General features: G+C 49.5%; 1 protein-coding gene across 1 annotated transcript in view; it reads right to left on the bottom strand.

Annotated features, from left to right (window-relative positions):
* Positions 1 to 20216, bottom strand: part of PTCH1 (patched 1) — a 67304-nt gene that overhangs the window by 7478 nt on the left and 39610 nt on the right. The window contains exons 13-19 of the mRNA XM_036261443.1: positions 14727 to 14845; positions 13747 to 14149; positions 12819 to 13128; positions 7780 to 7922; positions 5608 to 5791; positions 3916 to 4196; positions 2130 to 2267 (exon numbers count right to left, since the gene is read on the bottom strand). Coding sequence (XP_036117336.1) covers positions 2130 to 2267; positions 3916 to 4196; positions 5608 to 5791; positions 7780 to 7922; positions 12819 to 13128; positions 13747 to 14149; positions 14727 to 14845 — 1578 coding nt within the window. The remainder of the gene's footprint in view (positions 1 to 2129; positions 2268 to 3915; positions 4197 to 5607; positions 5792 to 7779; positions 7923 to 12818; positions 13129 to 13746; positions 14150 to 14726; positions 14846 to 20216) is intronic.

Genomic DNA, 20216 nt, shown 5'->3' with positions numbered 1-20216 from the left:
TCAGCCTTAGATTGGTGACTTGAGGGTGTGGCTCAGGACTGATTAAATGTGGGTCAGTTACTGTTACACCCGGCTCGGTCCGACAGCGGGAACCCAACAGGGAGGGCTGGGCCAGGCACACCTTCTCTCCGCCTGAAAGTTCAGGCTGTTGTTGTGGGGTGTGCTGAGAGCCGCGGCTGCTTAGACACCAGGCCAACAGCACACTTCGGGGTACGCTGCCACGGCGTATGCACCCTGTGGAGGGGCAGGAGGTTACTTTCCTTAATGGATCAAGAAACACAAGAATACCAAGGTGTGCTATGAGTCTTCACACTCTTCTCTTAAGTGGGCTCTACAAGGAGACTTCAGGGCCACTCCTGTTGCCTTTTCCTCTGGGGAGGAAAGCACGAGTCGTTTGGAACCCTGTGACTGTGCTGTACTTGGGCCATGAGGCCAGAAGGGTCAGGCTGGTTCACCCTCTCACATTCAGTTGTTACTGCAACAGCAAATAGACAGGATCCCAGACTCTTTGAAGACATTCATGGAAGAACGCATTTCACCACCAGCAATAACTGCCCCCTTGAAAGTCTGCACACAGCCAAAGGCAAGGACACCATGCCCTCTGTGGACAGTCTCTTGATGGAGCAGGGGCTGCTGCTCACACAGCCCGTGGGCTCCTGACACTCCTCACATTTTCGGAATTAAATCTCGCAGGAGCAGCGGAGACACTCCTTAACTGTTTACTCCACCCCGGTGTGGGTGCTCATGCTCACCCCACCTCCTGGGCAGAGAGTGGGTGCCCCTGCAGGGTGCATCCCCACGGCAAGAACCTGTCCCAGGACGGATCTGCCCAATGCAAGCCACCAACCCAGCGCTGCATCAGAATAAAACGACTTGTGAATTCTTAATTCACACTCAATGTTTTCTCCCTTCTGAAGAAATAGGAGGATTCTGTGTTTCTAAGCTCTAGGCTGTCAGGCCCTTCCTCTCTCCCTCCTCCTGGTTCAACGGAGGAAGGAACTTGGGCAAGCTCAAAATTTAGAGAATACTCGCTCTGTAAGCTCCTCTCACTACACACCAGGATAAAAACGGGTCAATTTCAACAAAACATTCCTTCTGAACCACAAATGTATACAATCTCCAAGTTCATGAAAGTGGCTCAGAGAGACTCCTGCGAAGGACTACAGCAGGTACAGGGCAGGAGGAGACGCACACACACACTTGTGCCGCGTGTTGAGCCCAAAGCAAAGCAATCTGGACACTACAGAAGCAAAGCTCAACGTATTTAGGTAGATTCCAGTGCTGGGTTTCCTAGCTGGGGCATTCCAAGCATCAGTACTTATTCAGTCAATAAATATTCGCCGAATGCCGACCAACAGCCCACAGTCTCAGGCTACAAGCACAGTGCACACGGAACATGACTTACATACTGCCAGGAGGCTGCCGAATAATTCCGATACACACAGACAATGGGTTTGTCTCTTGGATTTAAGACTCCCGCAGTTTACGTCCCTCTAACAAAGCCTTCACAGGACTGGGCACAGAACGAAGGGAAGACTTCCTTTGGGAGCCACACTGGCTGGAAGGTGAAGGAGCTGGGTGGGCTCAGGTGAGAGCTGAGCACCTGGCTTCCGCTCACAGCCCCAGGGCGTCTCTGCGGCTGCCAATTCGCCTCGCCCTCCATTACGCTATCCCCAGTGAGACCCAGTGTGGTCTCACTGTATCCCTGCTTCATTAAGGTGGTTTCCAGCACTGTGTGTAGTCGTGCACACACGCACGCGCACATACGCACACGCACACACACTATGTGTCTTGGAAGCACAGTCGACATCTTCAGGACCTGTGGTGACACTAATGACAACACCAGATAAACAGGATCCTTCTTGGCCCCTCAAACACTCTGCCGATACCGCCTGTGGCTGACCTGGCCCAGCAAGTTCACCTCTGCTGACCTTCCCCTCAGCCTCCCGAAGGGGGAAGGAGTCCAGCCACTCCTAGGAAGGCAGGGCCGTCTGAAGCCTGTGCACGGTGCATGTACTGGGTGTGCTCCTCCATGTCAGAGAAAGTGAAAAGGCTCCCAACTTGGAGACCACAAGGGTTAGAGGGAATACGTGGCTTTCTCAGAGCTGAGCTGGCAAAGCCCCGCGTACCAGAGCAACGTGGACGGTGAATTCCACGCCGATGCCGACGGACGCAATCAAGATCACCACGGGCACAGCGCTCAGCTTGATCCCGATGAGGCCCATCATACCAAAGAGCTCGACTGTCATCAAAGCCAGGACTGTCACCTGTCAGGAGGCACAGAGATGAGTGGCTGGGCACAGACTCACACTAGGTGTGGAAAGCAAGGGGCTGTTGAAGTCCTGATGGGGCCTTACTTCAGATCAACAGCAGAGAGAAACACCCGGGACCCAAATACAGTGAAGCACTGACCTGCCGTAACTTCTAACACCTGCCTTTCCTTTCTAACTCACCATCTTCCTGCTGGGAGCGGAGACTTGGAGACAATTTGGGGATGGCAGGAATACAGTAAGGCAAAGTGTAGTTTGCCACTGCAAACTGTTTTCTCAATATACCTGCTCTAGAAAGCATATCATTTTCAAAACTCCACCAGAGCAACATACAAAGATTTATACAAATAAGAACTCATCACGAGCTACAAATACAGTTTGAAACAAAGTATTTCCTTCTGTTTTGATCTTCACCATCCTTCCACTTTGGAAGGAGTGGATCCTTCGGAGTTCCTGGCTGACTGCCCTCCACCCTAAAGAATGGCAACAGTAAGGGCGAGTCAAGCTCCTTCCCCCAGAAGAAGCCGTGGTTTTGTCTCGAGCCCACGGACTCAGGGAGGAAGACTTGGGAGCAAGTTAAGCAGGAGAAAACAGACATGTCAGTGCCAAAGCGGGTCAGGTTACAACCCCCTTCACTTTGAAGACACGGAGAGCCACTGGGGTGGACAAAGCGAACAGTTAAATCCCAGGGAAAGCTTTTATTTGCCTTTCATCTGCCTTGTAAAAATTTGTGAGGAGATGGAAAGAAAATCTGTGAGGTAGATTCTGGAGTTTCTTGGGCCAAAGGGGAGAAAATACACATCAAACAACACACTTTACAATGGAGGGAAGAGGAGAGAAAGGTCTTCCCTCCTCGGGGGTGGGGCAGTGGGCAGCGCTGACAGGGCAGGACGAGCCTAATGAAAGTCTCCTTTGCTTTCTTTCAATAAGCTAATGAAAGATGGACAATGTCAACTGCGTAAGTACCGCGAAAAGTCCCACAGACTAAACATTTACCTTTTAACATACCTGCTGCGCAGACTTATGGTGCAGAAACGAGACCTGGTCTCTTGTTTTTATAATTTTGGCATTTTGAAGTCTACACCACAGTTCATGGAATTTAAACACTGCCATGATTTTACTAGACTCTACATAAAACTTTCTTCAAATCTGAGAGTATTATATGTGCAGAAAGGATGCCAAAAACTAGGTGCTCAATACCAGTGTACCATTCCCAAGAGTTAAAATACACAGTGCACACAGAACCTATTCTATTCCTACACCACTGTCCTACCTTCTCTAACTGTCCCTCTATTTAGTAGAGAACCTTCTCTATATTAGGTCTGAAATGATCCCCAAATGACACTTAAATTGAAAAACATTCGTTCTGCTTTGCGTGTTTATATTTCATAAATGCTCGGCACTGTTATGGAAAGTGTGCTTACACAAAAAGTTTAAAGCTGCAGGGAAAAAGGACACAGGAGTGAGGCCATTAAAGGCTCTACCTAACCATGAACCTCGCCACCTCCGGCAGAATAAATACAGTATGGATGATGCAATCTATACCCTCCTCCAGAGGCCCAGACATAAACAAAGCTGCCCGGCTGCAGAAAGAGCTATGCTGAAAGGAATGTGACTTCCACAAAGACCCTCAGAATAAACTCACAATGATCCCGGCCGTCCAGGGGTTCAGGAGGAAGACGGCACACACGAGAAACGTGCAGGCCAGCACCACGCTGATGGACAGCAGGAGCCAGTGGCGGAGGCCGATGTACTGCTCCCAGAAGAGGAAGGGGTAGCCGTTGGGGTAGCTGGACAGCCCCAGGCTCGTGTAGTTGTTGCAGATGGTCCTGACTTTTTCGATCGCTTCCACGAAGTCCGAGGTGTCATGCAAGCCGTTGAGGTAGAAAGGGAACTGGGCGTACTCGATGGGCTCTGCAGCTGGGACTGGACAGAGAGGGCGAAAGGGAGAGTCGTGGGTAAGGGGTTCCTTGCAAAGGAGCAAACGGCTGTGACCCAGGCATGGGAGAGATGTGACAAGTTCCCATTGTTGACCACACCAAATGCACGTCCCCAAGTTCTCCACAGTTACAACGAGCAGAGAAAGAACCCCACGAGGAAGCCCACTTACTGCGCTTCTTTCCACATCGAGGACAAAGCACCAACAACAGCCGTCCGCTCTTTAGGATTTCAGGGTTCGGTTTAAACATTTTTAAAGCAATAATCAACCTTGGATGGTTTTTTGGGGGGGGGAGAACGCCTGTGACTCCCGTGTTTACCTAACCTTTGATGTCAATGTTCTGGGAGCACTTTTGTAATGGGTCTAAACAACTTAAGAATTCAGTGGCGGGAACATGTTTTGTTCGACTGACACACATGAAAACACCAAGTTTAAACTGTTTCCCTCAGTCATACAGGAAAACAAACAGCCCGAAAGTCAGGCTTTGCAGAGAAAAGTGCGTAACTCGCTCATCCTTGCAGCGAGTGCGCTTACCCTCCGGCCTCCCGCCCCTTCGCGCGGCGCGCGGCCCCAGCCGCAGGGGAAGAAATCCTCACACAACAGGCATTTAGTGACTGCTGTTGTGTGTTCCAGACCCTTTGGGGTCATTCAGTTGACTTGCTAAACATGATTTGCCCTATTATAATCTCCACTATAAATTTTCATTAAGACAAGCCTTGGCCGCTTGCCACAGGCACCGGGGTTTAGATCCAGGGACACACACCCCGTCGCTCTCGGTCGCGTTTGCAAAGGAACCTGTCTTCTTTCTCCCGTCCTGGCTCAGCTTCCTCTCCAAGGCATAAGCTACTCCTATCTCTATGGTAAATGCAAAGTACACCCACACAGAGCCGCCCCTCAGCCGGAGCAGAGAGGCGAACGGAAGAGGACGCCGCACGCAGCCTTTTCCGCTCGGTTTGAACGGCTCTGACAGAGCACAGGTGCTCCGTGGCTCGCAGGAATGACCCGACTTGCCAAAAATCCCTTCAACACCAGAGTTGACAAAGTTAAGATAAACACATAATCCCCAGTGATAAAACTCGGCAACAGCAAAGTAACACTGGACCGGAGGCGTCCGGGCTTTCACAGGGAACAGCTGGCACTGGAGCGCCCTGCCTGGTGGGCGTCTTGGGGGAGAGCTACAGCGGAGGTTACAGGCGAATTTCTCAACGTGATAGAGCACGGGCCTATTCTGTTACACATCCTCATCTGTCTCCTAGAGTTTTAAAGTGAAAGAAATAGATTATTCTGTTTGCACTTTTGAACCCTGGGCAGCATCAGAGGATGGGGGTTGTGGCTGGACTTGGAGGAACGGGGTGAGAGGGCTCCATGAGCTCGTGGGTCCTGGTGGAGGCTACTTACTTCTCAGCCTGGTTTCTGGCATGTAGTCGGCCTTGTCGTGGACCCACTCGGGACGGTGCGGCCGGATGTTGGCCTGCGAGGCGGCGTAAGCCACGGGGTCGTTGCTGACCCAAGCGGTCAGGTAGGTGTAGAAAGCGCTGGGATTGATGATGCCGTCCGCATCCACCAGGCGCTGTTTCGTCAGCTGCAGAACGGGAAGACAGAGGCCTTTGAGGAGTGGGCTCGGCGGCTGACAGAGGCAGAGCCCTGAACCAGCACTGCAACGAAGCCTAGGATACCCATGGTCTGTAAGAGTGAAAAAATCCCCTCAGAAGACCTTGGGTTTCTCTCAAAATGCGCTGAACAGAGGATGCAAAAACTGGAGTGTTTATCACACACACAGCCCTGCAGATGGCCCGGGAATCAAGCGAACCAATTAAGTCTGAACGCTAAAGGACTGTCTGCAGCCCAGGCGGAGAAGGAACAATCTGGAGAAACATATTTATAGGAGGGGAAGGGGGGAAACCTGGCAAGAATCCCTATACACGTCTGTGTGCAGTTAACCTCTGCTGTTAACACTGAAGGAAATGCCACCCAGTAAATGGAGGAGAGCTATAAAAATAAAACAACATCTGTATAAATTTTGCTAACACTAGCCTCCTATGACCTGTGTATTCAAAAACTGCCCATCGCCAGAAAGTGGAGGGGACTGGCGCACAGCCACGGTCTTTCGGGGTGACCTTATTTCTGAGAGGTAGTCACAAGTAGGATCCACGCCCACGCTGGCCACAGACGATGCTCCCTCAAACGCAGGTCTGGTGGCTTCGCTGAGGTGCAAATCAGCGTGAGAGAGCTACAGACACACACACACATACACACACACACATACCCCTATATTTTTGTCCTGTTTACTTTAGGTTCAGGCCCGGTTCCAATGCTTTTGGTCTTTTTTAACAACATGAAAAACACCAGTGACAGCCGTTAACAGAGAAAGAGTGAAGGAAGAGAGTGGAACAGAGGGAGAGAACTACATTTCAGGGATCTGGATTCAATTAATCCACAGGATATGTAACAACTGTATGTCTTCAAGCCGTCTCTGGGATTACACAGCACAGCTCACGGCCTCCGTGCACGCAGCACCCTTCTCTCCCTCCCAGGCAGAGGAAGTGAGGTGTGGGGGTGGGGTGGGGGTGGCTGGCCCTATCACTTAGGTCCCATGGCGTCCATGGTCCCTGAAGCCCAAGACAGCCACCAGGCATTCCCGCTATCTCTCAGACAGGTTCTTGTGCCCACATCCTTGTCAGACCTGACAGCGTGCTGCATGCGGCCATAAAGCACCGAGTTCACACTCCATAATAACTCTGAACAATGTACTTTGTAAATCTGTCACCTTTAATGCCAGCAAAAAAGGGGAGACAATAAACAGAGCTGCTGAGAAGATCATTAGCAGGACGGTTTTCTCCTGGAGGTTGCAGGTAAGCTACAAAGAGCAGAGGAAACAGATCTGGGACAGGCGGCAGCAGTGCTGGGGTCGCTGGAAATCTGAGGGGTCCACACACACTCCCAACACGCCTGAGGAATCCACAGGGAGACACGGATCAGAGGGTCACCGCGGCGGCACCAACGCAGCTGGACTGAGAGGTGTTAGTCCAATTATTTTCCAAGTATTTGTGTGTCTTGCTCACGATGGGGCAACCTGCCTGCCCTTCTCGACACCTAGGGCCAAGCGACCCAAGGGAATCCGCAGAGCAGGCTCTCCTGTCCTTCTAGTAATCTCTCTGATCTCCGGCCCGTCCAGTCACCCCAACGTCTGCCCATTCACGTGGCTGCTACACACCCACACCATCTTTTCAAATTTGAAAACCATCAAGGCCAACCAGGCAACAAACACTGGAAGGCAAAGCAGACAATACCACGTCGCATTTCTATCATCGGAAAGAGCGTGCACTGCCCTGACTGTACTCTGTTTGCACAACTGCTCCGTAGGCAGGTGACACACTTGCCCCCACTTGAGAGGAGCAAAGTGAGGCTCTCTGGCTTGCCTGTGGTGCACGAGGAGGGGGTGAGATGAAGTGCACGAGGGCCCTTCGGTGTTTGTCTGGCCCGCAGCCTCCTGTCTCCGGAAAGCACAGGCCGCGCACCGCAGCGGTCTCGCCAGCCCCTGGAACCCCCACGGCCGGCCAGTGAGAGTACCTGACTGATGTCCACGGGCTTGTCGCGGCTGCCGGTCTGCACCAGGAGTTTATAGGCAAGGACGCCATCATCCGACCCATTTTTGTAGTTGTTCGGCATGATTTTCCCAGTTTCCCAGTCACTGTCGAACGCGTCCTGAAGTCCTGGAGGAGGCAAGAGCGTGCGGTGCGTCAGAACCCTGCGGCGAACCACCGCGGTCCCAAGGGCGGCTGGGGTGCCGCGGGACACCAGCCCAGAACATTCTGTGCTCTCCTTGTGGGTGACTTCAAGTGCAAGTGACATTATTAGATTTTTCATGAGGGAACTTCAGGTTGCTAATAATGGTTGCTTTAAAGGTGAAAGGGGAAAATATTCATTTCTAAGAAATAAATATACATGTTAATTCCATTAACAACCAATAACTCCTTTTCCTCCAGGACTTTTCCAAAAGGAAGCCAGAGAGAGCAGGAGAAGACACAGCGGGCTCATTAACCGTTTCATGCCACTGTCTGGTGCCGAGCCATGGGCTCTTCAATACAACCAGAAATTCCACCGGGAGGGGGAGAAACACATCCAAACTCCCAACTTCAAACAGCAACTCAGCTGCTTCGAGCTCAGGGTGAGCGAACACGATTCTGTCAATTTGTTCCATCTGTTCGACTTGTGGAGCTAATACAAGCTGTGGGATCGGCTGCCAGGTTGTGTAAAGATCACAGCCAACACCTATTCACTCTCGACTGTTCTCTTCCTCTTTGCACCCTTCCTTAGAAGAGGGGGTGGGAGGAGAGAGGAGGCAGGGAGCTGTGTGCGCGTGTATGCGCAGGGAAATACCTCACAGGGTAAATTTGGATCAGATTGAGAACAGGAAGCCACAGGCCAATACAAGGGGGCTCTGTGAGAACAGATGACAAACCGCAAGCCCAGGGAGGGGAAGGAAAGAGCGGTCTGGGTTTGGGGGATGGGCGAGCCCACCAGCCCACCACACACAGCTGCGCTTGGCCTCTGTAATCAAAACCATCATTACAGACCTGATGGTTTGGCTACAGCTGTAAAGAGATAAGCGTGTTGGAAGAGAAAACAGGGCCCTGGTGACCTGGCCTGGGGTCTGGCCATCCGAGTGTGCACACATTCTCCGCCGACACCCCCACCCCCTTTCCATCGCCCTGCTCCCCCCAAATCACCTCCCAAGTAGATCTCTGAGCCCTAGCAGCTCAGGAAACCACATCTTTTGGACAAGCTGTACATGCCTGAGTTAGACGTGGCCAGTAAGAAATAGAAGCGTTCATTTCATGACATACCCTAAGTGACTTCAAAGACACCCTCCCCAAAGTGGGTTCCATTAGTGCTCAAAATGCTTAAGCTCCTGCGGTTTGAAGTGCGGTGGAGGGAGCACAGGACCCTGCCTCGGTTTGTCTGTGTCTTTAATTACACCTTCCTTCCAACATTGCTGTGGGCACTGTTTTTACTTTTTAATTTTATTTTATGTTTTTAAATCTCACCCAAGGATATTTTTCCATTTGTCTTCAGATAGAGTGAGAGGGAGGGAGAGAGAGAGAGAAAGTGAGAAAAATATCGATGTGTGAGGGACACATAGATTGGTTGCCTCCTGCATGACCCTGGCCAGGGCCGGGGACAGAACCGCAACCGAAGTACGTGCCCTTGACCGTACTTGAACTCAAGACTCTGGTCCGCGAGCCGACGCTCCAACCGCTGAGCCAAACTGGCCAGGGTGGCGTTGTTTTTAGACGAACAATTTGGGGGTGAGGACTGTGGGCTCAGTGGTGCGAGCAGGCCGTTAGGGACGAGAGCGGAGAAGCAGCCGCAGGGAGACCACCAGGCGGGCGCCCACTGCTCACACAGAGCGTGTTCCCAGGCCAGGCGTGCACACAGCAACCGGTACTGAACAGATGTTATTTTATGACCTGAAGCTTTTTTTCTGGTTTGGAAAATAATAAACAGGAAAGGAAAAACAACCTTGCACCCCCCTAAAAAAAGAGGCCTGATCTGTTTTCCTCACCATAATAGATTTCGCATCCCTTCCTGCCTGTATGGTACTTTGACCTTCTCCCTCTTGACCTGTTGTTAATCCTAGTTTAATTCCTGTAACAACCTCGTGAGATGGCCCTATTAGTCCCACTTTGCAGATGAGGAAACCGTGGCTTGGAAAGGTAAAATTACTCAAGGAAGGCCACACGCAGGCAAGTGTTGGCGCTAAGCTTTGGACCCAGGCAGCCTGATTCCAGAGTTGGCTTGAACCACTGAGACCCTCAATTGCCCTGAACACACTACGGTGCCCAAGAAGGATTTGCTGAAAACATGAGTAAGATTGGCAGAGTTAACGTGGGCACCACCAACACCTGGTGGCAAAGGGGGCATCAAAACTCGGAATGTAGTTTACAGATACTTATGAACTAAGCATCTCAGGACACCCTGGAGTAAAACAAAGTAAGAAAGATCCGACGTGGAAGGGTCCACGCTGCTGGCCCCCACGTGGCACTCTACTTGGAACACAGAGATGAGTGAGAAACAGTTACCAACTCAGCAAAAAAACCAAGTCCCTATAATTAGTATATTACTTTCTGCCTAGTGACCGAAAGGTCAAATAACAATGGGTTGCCTAAGTGCAGGCCCGATCCATGATTCTGGACACAAAACAAGGGATGGAACTTGCTTCCACGCCCTTGGGCATTTTATATGCCAGCACGCACACTGCAGGAAAAACGGTGACACTACGCACTGCAAAACATGGCAAGTTTCACCTAGAACTTTTCTCACTTTAAATATTTTACACTAATTATTTCCTGATGAGAAGCTCTGAGCTAATGATCCTCACTGCCCATTTTTCTTTGATATGCGACTCTAAAGAGAAAACTCATTTAAAATATATTTGCATATCCAGTGTGAAATATAAACAAAAACCATTTGTATATGATGCACAATGTGGTTTTTTTACCTTCAATTTTACCTTACTTACATGTGGGACAATTTCTGTATTGCTATTTTATATTTTTATGAATTCACCCACCCCCGCCCCGTAACTACTGAAATATTGATAAAGACCAGTGGAATGACATGGTTTTCAATGATAATTGCATTAATAACCAATTTCCTTGCAGGAAATGTTCAAAGACCAAATCAAGCACTGGGCAGGGCTGAAGTACTGTTTGGCAGCCCATGGTCCAGAATCTGGCCTGTCCCCCGGGCTGTTGGACCCCCTGGCAGTCGGATGCAGTTAGCTCCAAGGCTCCCCGGACCCCGAACTGAGAGCATTAAATGGATCTCACACGGTCTAGGAGGGTGCGGCCTACTTAGCAGGCAAAATGGGATTCAAATACACCTTTAAAAAAAGAGCCTCAGCCCTGGCCAGTGTGGCTCAGCGGTTAGAGCGTTGGCCCGCAGACCAAAGAGTCTCAGGTTCGATTCTGGCCAAGGGCACGTACCTCGGTTGCAGTTTGTCCCCAGCCCTGGTCAGGGTTGTGCAGGGGGCAGCCAATCGATGTGTCCCTCTTACATTGATGTTTCTCTCCCTCTCTCTCTCTCTCTCTCCCCGTCCCACTCTGTCTGAAGATACTTGGAAAAATATCCTCAGGTGAGGATTAAAAACATTAAAAAAGATCCTCAAGTCCAACTGATTTAGGTCTTTAAAGGTATGAAAGCACAGAAATAATTTACACACAGTATAAGAAGCCCCCTGCACTGCCCACAGACAATACCTGCCTGCCCCCTTCCCAAAGGCCATGCACACCCAGAGGAGACACTGCGGGCAGGCCCACAGCAGCCCTCCTGTGCTCGGACACCGGCAGCACACCGCAGTCCCTGCCATCTGTGGCAAGTCACCCGAGTGTCTTTGGCCAGTGGCAGGGAAGAGGAGGGACAGAAAGCAGGGAATCTCTCAACTGTTTTTTATCCAAAAAACAGTAATTCCCAAACTACTTTGAAAAATAAGACTAGAAACAAATTCAAATTAATCTTACGAGCATAATAAAAATGAGATTAATATCATGTAGTTTTCTTTGCGTTCCTCAAAAAAGAGGTCAAATCTGGTATACGTGTAATGAACAAAATTCTAGGAACACAAGTCAAAGCCAGAAACTGTATTGAACAATTTCAGTTAAGCTCCAGTTGTTGACCATTCCATGCAAACTCACAGGGAAACTGGATGCTTAATCTTTTTGTACAAGACCAAAACGACACTTAAATCTGTGTTTCAACAAATCTAATTAAGTGGGAAATGAAGACAATCATTTGCATAACTTCAGCCAAGAAATGGTGGGGGCCATGATTATTTGGGTATTTCAGCAACAGCATTTTTGCTTGAATTGTGTGAATAATTATATTGATTCTCCACTTCACTTTCCATGTGTCAACACAGAGTAAGCGAACAGATGTTCTTGGCATCACTGAATACATTCATTCATACTCAGTCAGTAGTTAGGAGCAAATTTAGATCTATTTCTTTTCTCCAGTTGACAAATATGTACTGGAGGTGTTTCTAAGAGCAAGGTAAGAAGCTATCTAGAAAAGGCATTTTAAAGCAGAATTTGATTTTTTACTAAATACTGTGAGATGTGATTAACCATTTATAAGTTTACTTCAAGGCATTTTATGCCAAATCAAAAGAAGGTCAAAATACAGAATTTTAAATCCTATCCACCAAGGATGCAAAAATCTATTGGTGCAGTAAACTATGATTTGGCAGTGAGTCAGCCTAGACATTCAACCAACACTTTGTTTTTACTTGGTCACCCAAACAACCCACCATTCCCCCCAAAACACTAGAAGTAGCCAGCTCCACAGTTTATAACGTATTTTCCCATCTCCTAATGTGCACTCATAAATTCTTACAGAATTCCTGAGTCACCCAACGAACTGTTTGCATTGTTTTATAGGCAAAACCCAGTTTGGGGAGGCCACCCCAGAAAGTCTACATAAGAATTTTCAGCAACACTTAGACGTCAATGTAACATGTCGGTGTTACATCATAATGTTACATGTTAATAACTGTGGAAGCTGAACACACCCAAGACCAAACACGGAGGAAGGACGTGCCCGCGCCTTACCTTGGAGCCAGTCTCTGAAGTAGTGCAGCCACATTTTGGGAAGCTGTTTATTTTCTTCCAACATGACATACTTCACATTACTGAAACTCTTGTGAAGGTCGTAAAGTAAGTGCTGGATATTTGGGTAGTCTGCTTTCTGGGTGACTATATACATGTTGTAGAAGGAGAAGTATTTGAACTGTGCAGCAATAAAGTCGTACTCTCTGGTTTCCCGAGGCACAATGTCTGTAAGGTCCAGCCCGTCGCGCACTCGGGTGGTCCCGTAAAGGCTGACCCCCAGCAAGCCCAGGAAAAGAAAGATCACCACAACCTGCAACAGAGGAAAGAGGCATGAGGTTAGACCCCAAGGGACGGAGCTCACCATCCCTCAACAAAGCTTTCTGGTTTGTCTCCCTGTTGCCATCACATTGACCCTGACATAGGGGAGGGTCATACTCCGAGAAGGAAAAACATAAAATCATAATAATCCCATTTATTTCTTCCTCTTTATGATTTTAGAGAGAGAGGGAGGCAGAGGGGGAGAGAGATAGAAACATCGATGAGAGAGAACATCGATTGGCCGCCTCCTGCATGCTCCCCACTGGGGATCGGGCCCACAACCTGGGCATGTGCCCTGACTTGGAATCAAACTGGTGACCTCTTGGTGCATGAGTCCACGTTCAACCACTGAGCCACACTGGCTGGGCAATAATCCCATGTTAAACCTCACGAATAATAAAATGTTTAAAATGTGAGGAGTTGATCTAAACTGACAGAAACAATTCCTACAGAGATTCACTCCTGTAGAAGATGAGCTCACTAAATTGGCCCCATGCTGTCAAAGGATTGGCTCCCTCGGAGGTCTGAAACCTACCCACTGGCGAATTCCCACGGAGCCTACTCTGTTACTCCCTGAAGACAGGAAGAGTCTTCTGTTTGGGCAGATTACCTTGGCTTTTGGTTTCAAGAGGAAAGGAGCATAGTGTTTCTCGGCAAAAGATGAGAGCGTCCACTTGGTACAAGGGGGCTCAAGGCAGTGGAGGCTGGAGTCGGAGAACTGGGAGAGCAGGTCCCGCGTGGAGCTGGCGCTCTCGGGGCTCTGGCAACCGAGCGTGTCCTGCGTCAGGGTGACAGGCTGCACAGAGATCTCGGAGAGCGGCTCGGCCGTCGTGTAGTACACGTGTGTGTGGGGGTCATACTCCGTGCGCAGCTGCACCGTGGACTGCATGGTGATCTGTGTCTCGTGGGCGAAGCTGTGGCTGCTGTAGGGGGGTGGCGGGCTGGCGCGGGTGCTGTCGTGCGTCTCTGTGTAGGCCTGGGGTTCGACCTGAATCACTCTGCTCACACAGGGGCTGAAAGAGGGGACACGGGCTGCATTGGTCCTGAAACTGGGAGACAGTGCTCTTGTTCCTGCCAACGACAGCTCTGATTTAGGGGAGAAACAGCAGACGGCTGAGCTCCAAAACACCACTGATTTCTCTGTCCGGACAGAGACACGAGTACATCAAGGAGGCCAAAGGGATGGCTGATCCTGCGTTTGGCTTACAAAATCGAGTCACATGCTGATAGACCCCTTCGAAGCACAATTCCTTACAAAGAAAACCACCCAAAAGACTAATTTTTCCAGGTGGGTGGTTTTCAACCTCTGCTCTGCCCTAATCCACAGATATGACGTACTCCCAACGATGAGCTACACGGGTTCGTGACAGAAGTAAATCATCATGAGTATCACAGCCTCAGAGCTGTGAGAACGTGGTCGGGGGGCAGAGAGCCCCCAGGCTTCTGCCAGCCCCCAAGGCAGCATCCCCCGCTCAGGACCTCTGCTGCCCCATCATGCAGGTACAGCCCTGGGAAGCACATGTGCCTCCCAGTCGACACTGACTCGCTCTCCAAACACAACCACTCCACCCAACCAGCCAGAAAATGTACCTCGTGAAACAGCAGAAAATATCCAATCTCCTGTCCTCGCGTCGATACAAATCCATGCTGAGAATTGCAGGAAAAATGAGCAGAACCATAGCAAAGTTGAAGACCACCACCACAGCCGCCTGGGAGCAGGAAAAATGTAGAGGTCACCAATGTGTCTCCTCCCAGTCGGAGGGTTGCTTTGAAAATAAAGATGTTTTATTTATTTAAATTTTATTCACTGACTGGTTTTTTGAGAGAGGGAGGGAGAGAAACATGAATTTGTTGTTCCACTTATTTATACATTCAATTGGTTTATTCTTGTATGTGCCCTGACGGGGATTGAACCCACAACCTTGGCATATTGGGACGATGCTCTAACCAGCTGAGTAAGCTACCTGGCCAGGGTCTGAAAATAAAGATGTTTTAAACATCTTTCTTTCACTTTCATACTGAAGTGTTTAAACTTGAAATCGATGTTCAACGTTTTTCATCACTTTGCTCCTCTTTCATCATTAAGGGGCCATTTGACTGGACCAGGCCCCCAGCACCTGGTCCTTTCCATGGCTAACAATTCCATGAGCCTGTAAGGTACAAATCCAGGAACTAAACTAGCATCTTGCTAGCAACCTAACTAGACCAAATCTACAAAGGCAGAACAGAGAAGAAACTTGAGATGTTTTAATTTAAAACAAAAGGGAACATTTCCCTTTCACAATGTCTCTAAGAGTTCATGCAGTCCTGATTTTTACACTTAGGAAATTTATATATAAGATGGATCGAGTATATCAAAATGTCACCTTTAAAACCTGAAATAAAATTTCAAACATGTCCCCTGAGGTTTTTAATAGGCACATTCCAAATAGCCCCTGGCGCAGCCGTGGGGCGTGTGAGGGCAGTCACAGAAAAGGTCAAGGAGAGTTAAGCAGAAAGAAATTCCTGGGTGTGATTATAGTATGCAGAATAAATAAGTACAGATTCAAAAGTCACTCCATAACCTAGAATAAACACAGGGTAGATGCTGCAGTGCTTTGGCAAATCTCCTGCTGACCTAGTAAAAATTACACAATTGGGCTGTTAATAGAAGAAAGTCACCAGAGGACGGAAGCGAGGCTCCCGGTTCAGAAAGGCACGGGGTAGCCGCACAATGGAGAAACGCAACTGGAATGCTAAGCAACCAAGAAATCAGCAGAACATTTTTTTGACAATTATACTCTCTTTGAGTCCCCCGCCCCCCCAAAGAACCGCTTAGTTCTAAAACCTTTCAAGCTGGGCACACCTCTCGGGGCGAGGCAAGAAAACGGACACCTGACATCATACGCTCTCCACAAAGGGCCTTGGAGAGGGACTGTGACATGATGCTCAAGGTGCATCTGCAAACCTGAGTTCCAGAGAGACGCCTTTCAATAATTAATTCCCTGTCAAAACCAAAAAATAACCACAGGGCTCCTTCTAAAAACGACCCAACCCTCTCTTCTTAGATCTGCAGCAGAGCTTCTATAAATAAGCAAATCACTATTTTGACTAGAAGAGTCACCCAAGAAAGGTACTTTAAAAAGAAAAGGCAGGGCCCTGTGCTGGATACTGGAGACACAGGTAAAACACACAAAATCCTGCTCACAGGGACGGACACAGCCAGACCTACGGACAAGCTACAACCCAGGCTGCCTGGTGCAGGAGAGCATGCACAGGCTCCGCAGCGGCTCCGACTAGGGACAGCATGCAGGTGCGGTGCACGCTGGGTGCACAGGGGGTCAAGGAAGATTTTTCAGGGAGATGCAGACAACAAAAAAGGACTCTGGTAAGACCCGGAAGGAAGGAAGTCTGACAGGGACGCCCTGCCAGGAGCCGTCCAGCACTGGTGGGTTTAAAACTCCTAGGGGAAGAGAAGGGAGAAGGCAAGAGCCATGGGCGCTCAGGTCACTGTATATGATTCGCGTATTCCTGCAGCAACCAGGAAGCAGACATCAGCACTGCTTCTGACGTTATCATCTAACCAAGACCTGGTGTGCCCAGGAAGTCAGCTGCCTGAGGTTCCCAGTAAATCGGATTCAAGTGGCGGCTGGATGCCTAGCCCTCAGCTCCCGAGCCCCGGGAGCTTTGTTAGATCGGGTCACCACCTCCTGACCAATCAGACAACAGGGTGTGGGGAAGAATGGGTCTGCTTCTCTAGGTTTTTCTAGAAAAACTTAATCCTGGGTTGGAATCCTTTCAGTTTTCTTTTTATTACAGTTATTTTTAGAATTTAGGAGTGCAATGTAGACATGAAACTCTCTCTCAGTACGAACGAGAGCGCCCGAGGACGAGGGCAGAGACTGTGGACAGAGAAGCGGGGCAGGCATACACGGTCCAGGTGTGCGGCCCGAATGACACTGGTACTCTCCCGAAGGGCTGCGAGTGTGTCTGATACCAGCCTCGTCCACTGAAGAAATCTGACGAGCACCTTGCTCAGTCTCTTGGTGGAAACACAGCAATGAGTACACTGTCTGATGATAAAGTAACAGAACTTCAACATCCCCTAAACTGCACCAAAATAGTAAAAAACCAACAGCAAGGATTTCTCGGTGAAGAAGTGTCACTGCTGGAGCACAGGTGAGTTTAAGAAATTGTAAGTAATTCTGAAAAGATGACGGGGAGGATCATGCGCTGTCAATCAATTCTAGTTGTGCTTAAAGGAAATGCCCCTGCAAAGCATCTATGGTGGCCCTGCTGAGACACTTGGAGCACAGAGACGAAATGGCTCTGCCTAGAAGGGCCCTCGTCTCAACCCTCTGACCATTTGCAACAATAAGGCATTCTTTCTGGGAGTTTAATTGAAGAACAAACACCATTCAGTTACCAGCAAAGCCGCAGCGCAGGGCACTGGTTCCCAAAGGATTACAGCTGGTGCCACCGCTTTCTAGTAAGGAGGCGGCACTTGGACAGATGGAGATTGACAAGGAGATGTGAGACTGTTTCTTTGGGGGGACAATTCTACATATTTTGGTAAAGCCACAAAACTGGAAAAGTTCCACAGGGGAAATTCCTAAGTTAACACAGGTTTATTATTGGGTAGAACCTCTTTGGGTCTCCCCCTTCTGATGCTTAACCTGTAGCGTCCTGAAATATAAACACAAATGAACACCTAGAGTCACCACTTAACACGGTTCACCAAAGGAGAGACAAGCTGCATAATGATCCATTTCAAATGTCAACACATTTACAAGGGACCTGGCGTTCAAGTCTCCGGTGATGACCGCAAAACTCATGGCAGCCTCTCTCTTTTCTCACATTGTCTTCTTGTTTTAAATTCTGTTTGTCTGGCGGTGCCACAGGAAGCCATCCTTGAATAGACAAGGGTTCCTGGAAGCGGCAGACGCAATTTTCTAAAGCGATACCCCAAGTGCCAGGGAGTCAGTAACGCAGAGCCGGCAGCATTCATTTCGGCTGTCAGGTGCTTACCTCGGAAGAACTTAGCGTACTAGATTTTCTAAAAGACATTAGGAAAACTCAGGTAGCGTTTCGGACCACCACACCACAGGGTGCCATCAAAGGGGAGTGTGCCTCGATGAGTCACCAGTGTGTGCTGAGAGAGGCAGCGAGAATGAGGACAGAGAAGGAGCACAAGGCAGGGCAGGTAAAGAACAGCGAGCGAAAGGTGAGCAGGAAGGAGGGGGCGGAGCCGGGGCCCCACCACTAACAGACCCTAAAACAGCTTCTCGGCTCCAGAACCTGCTGTATGAGAACGGCCGCCAGAGGGGCCGCGCAGACGCACCCCGTGCAGGGAGGCGTTCACGGCACCATAATTCAACAAGCAGCTTCTACTTATCTTCCACATTCCTAAGCGGTCAGGTGTGTTTTCTCTTCCCTGAGCTTCCGTCCCCATTTCAGATTTGACTTCATCCATTCATTCACTTACTACTGCTATTTCTATTTTTATATATATTTGTAAGAAAATAAACCTTTTTTAAAAAATATCGTTTTAAATCTTTTTGCTTTGGGGAGCTGGTGGTCACAGCAATTGGTACAAACTCTTTTCTCATGCTAACGACTAAACATCAGACAAGTCTAGTGTCCCAAACACAGTAGGATCCTTAGCTGCTTTATCGGTCTTAAGTGAAATGAAATTCAAATATGAAGACAAAAAAAGAGCGAATCGTGTTGACAAAAATATACACAGAAACCTAATTTATGATTTGTCAGGTCTTCCTTTCTTGGTCACAATCCTTAGAACCTCTTGGTGAATAAAGAGAGTACAAGCAGTGAGAATAAGCTGGTGTAATAACAGTTTAAAAAGTGGTATCAAAAGCAGTTTCCTTGAAAAACCTGGCCACCCTACGGATCCTGCATCATATTGTAAGGGAAAAAGAAATGAAGAGAGGGAAAGACACCACTCCTTGCATTTTTTGGGAAAAAAGTTTATAAAGGGGATAAATAATGATGAAAAAAATTTAAATGCAGTTCACAACACTTCAAGAATATCCTTGGGATATCAAAACCTTTGACCATTTCGGGCTTAAGAAGACCACAAAGCGGTCAGGCAGCCGTCTCTCTGCGGCAGGACGGACGTCAGGTTCCTGGGAGCTTCCCACAGAGGCAGAGAAATGCTGGCACTGGAGGCGGTGTGGAGCTGACTACAGCTGCGTGGGGCTGACCGCCGCCATGGCCGCAGGGCTGACTGTCGCTGCAGCCCTGGGGCTGACTACAGCTGCGTGGGGCTGACTACAGCTGCGTGGGGCTGACCGCCGCCGCGGCCCTGGGGCTGACTACAGCTGCGTGGGGCTGACCGCCGCCGCGGCCCTGGGGCTGACTACAGCTGCGTGGGGCTGACCACAGATGTGTGGGGCTGACTGTCGCTGCAGCCGTGGGGTTGACTACAGCTGCAGCCGCGTGGAGAACCTGCCACCCTCACAATTCACATAAGCTGGCTCTTTGTGTAAAAAAAAATGTCTCGATGGCCTCTAGGTGTGAAAGGGCTGCTTTGGAAGGAGCCAGAACAATGCGGGAGCCCAAATGCTCTGCATACAGAGGAAGAGGAATTCTGAGTTTTCTCGGACAGCCTAAGAGGGGAGTCAGGGACTGGAGGGAAGAGAAAGGGGGACGGGGGAGTCTGTGGAAGCGAACTAGGGAAAGGCCCTCAGCGACCCTCCTGAGGCAGAGTGATGACAGTCTCACAAGTGGCATCTAATCACTCAACTCTGAGTTATCACCGAGCCTGGGCTACACCGCCACTCCGGCAGCTCCATTCAGCTGACTTGTGTTGGGCCGCTTTGGGGAAACCAGGAGAGAGGGCAGCATGCTTAGAGAGTAAGCATGGAAAGCTGGGGGTTCCACGCAGGGAGGCCAAGCAGCGGCGGTGCCACGGATGAAGGCAGAGGACCCCTGCCTGCCTGGAGGAGGGGCTTCTCGGTGTCCCACATGGAGTGGCCCTGGTACCATTTCAGTTTAACTATAAATGAAGGGCGACCCCCTAAGGCACCAGGCCTTGAGGCATCCGGGCTATCGGCTTCAAAGGAAGGAAAGAACCTACAACTC

This window comes from Molossus molossus, unplaced genomic scaffold (assembly GCF_014108415.1).
Source record: "Molossus molossus isolate mMolMol1 unplaced genomic scaffold, mMolMol1.p scaffold_m16_p_14, whole genome shotgun sequence".
NCBI classification, from domain to species: domain Eukaryota; kingdom Metazoa; phylum Chordata; class Mammalia; order Chiroptera; family Molossidae; genus Molossus; species Molossus molossus.
This window is presented reverse-complemented; position numbering and strand designations above follow the sequence as displayed.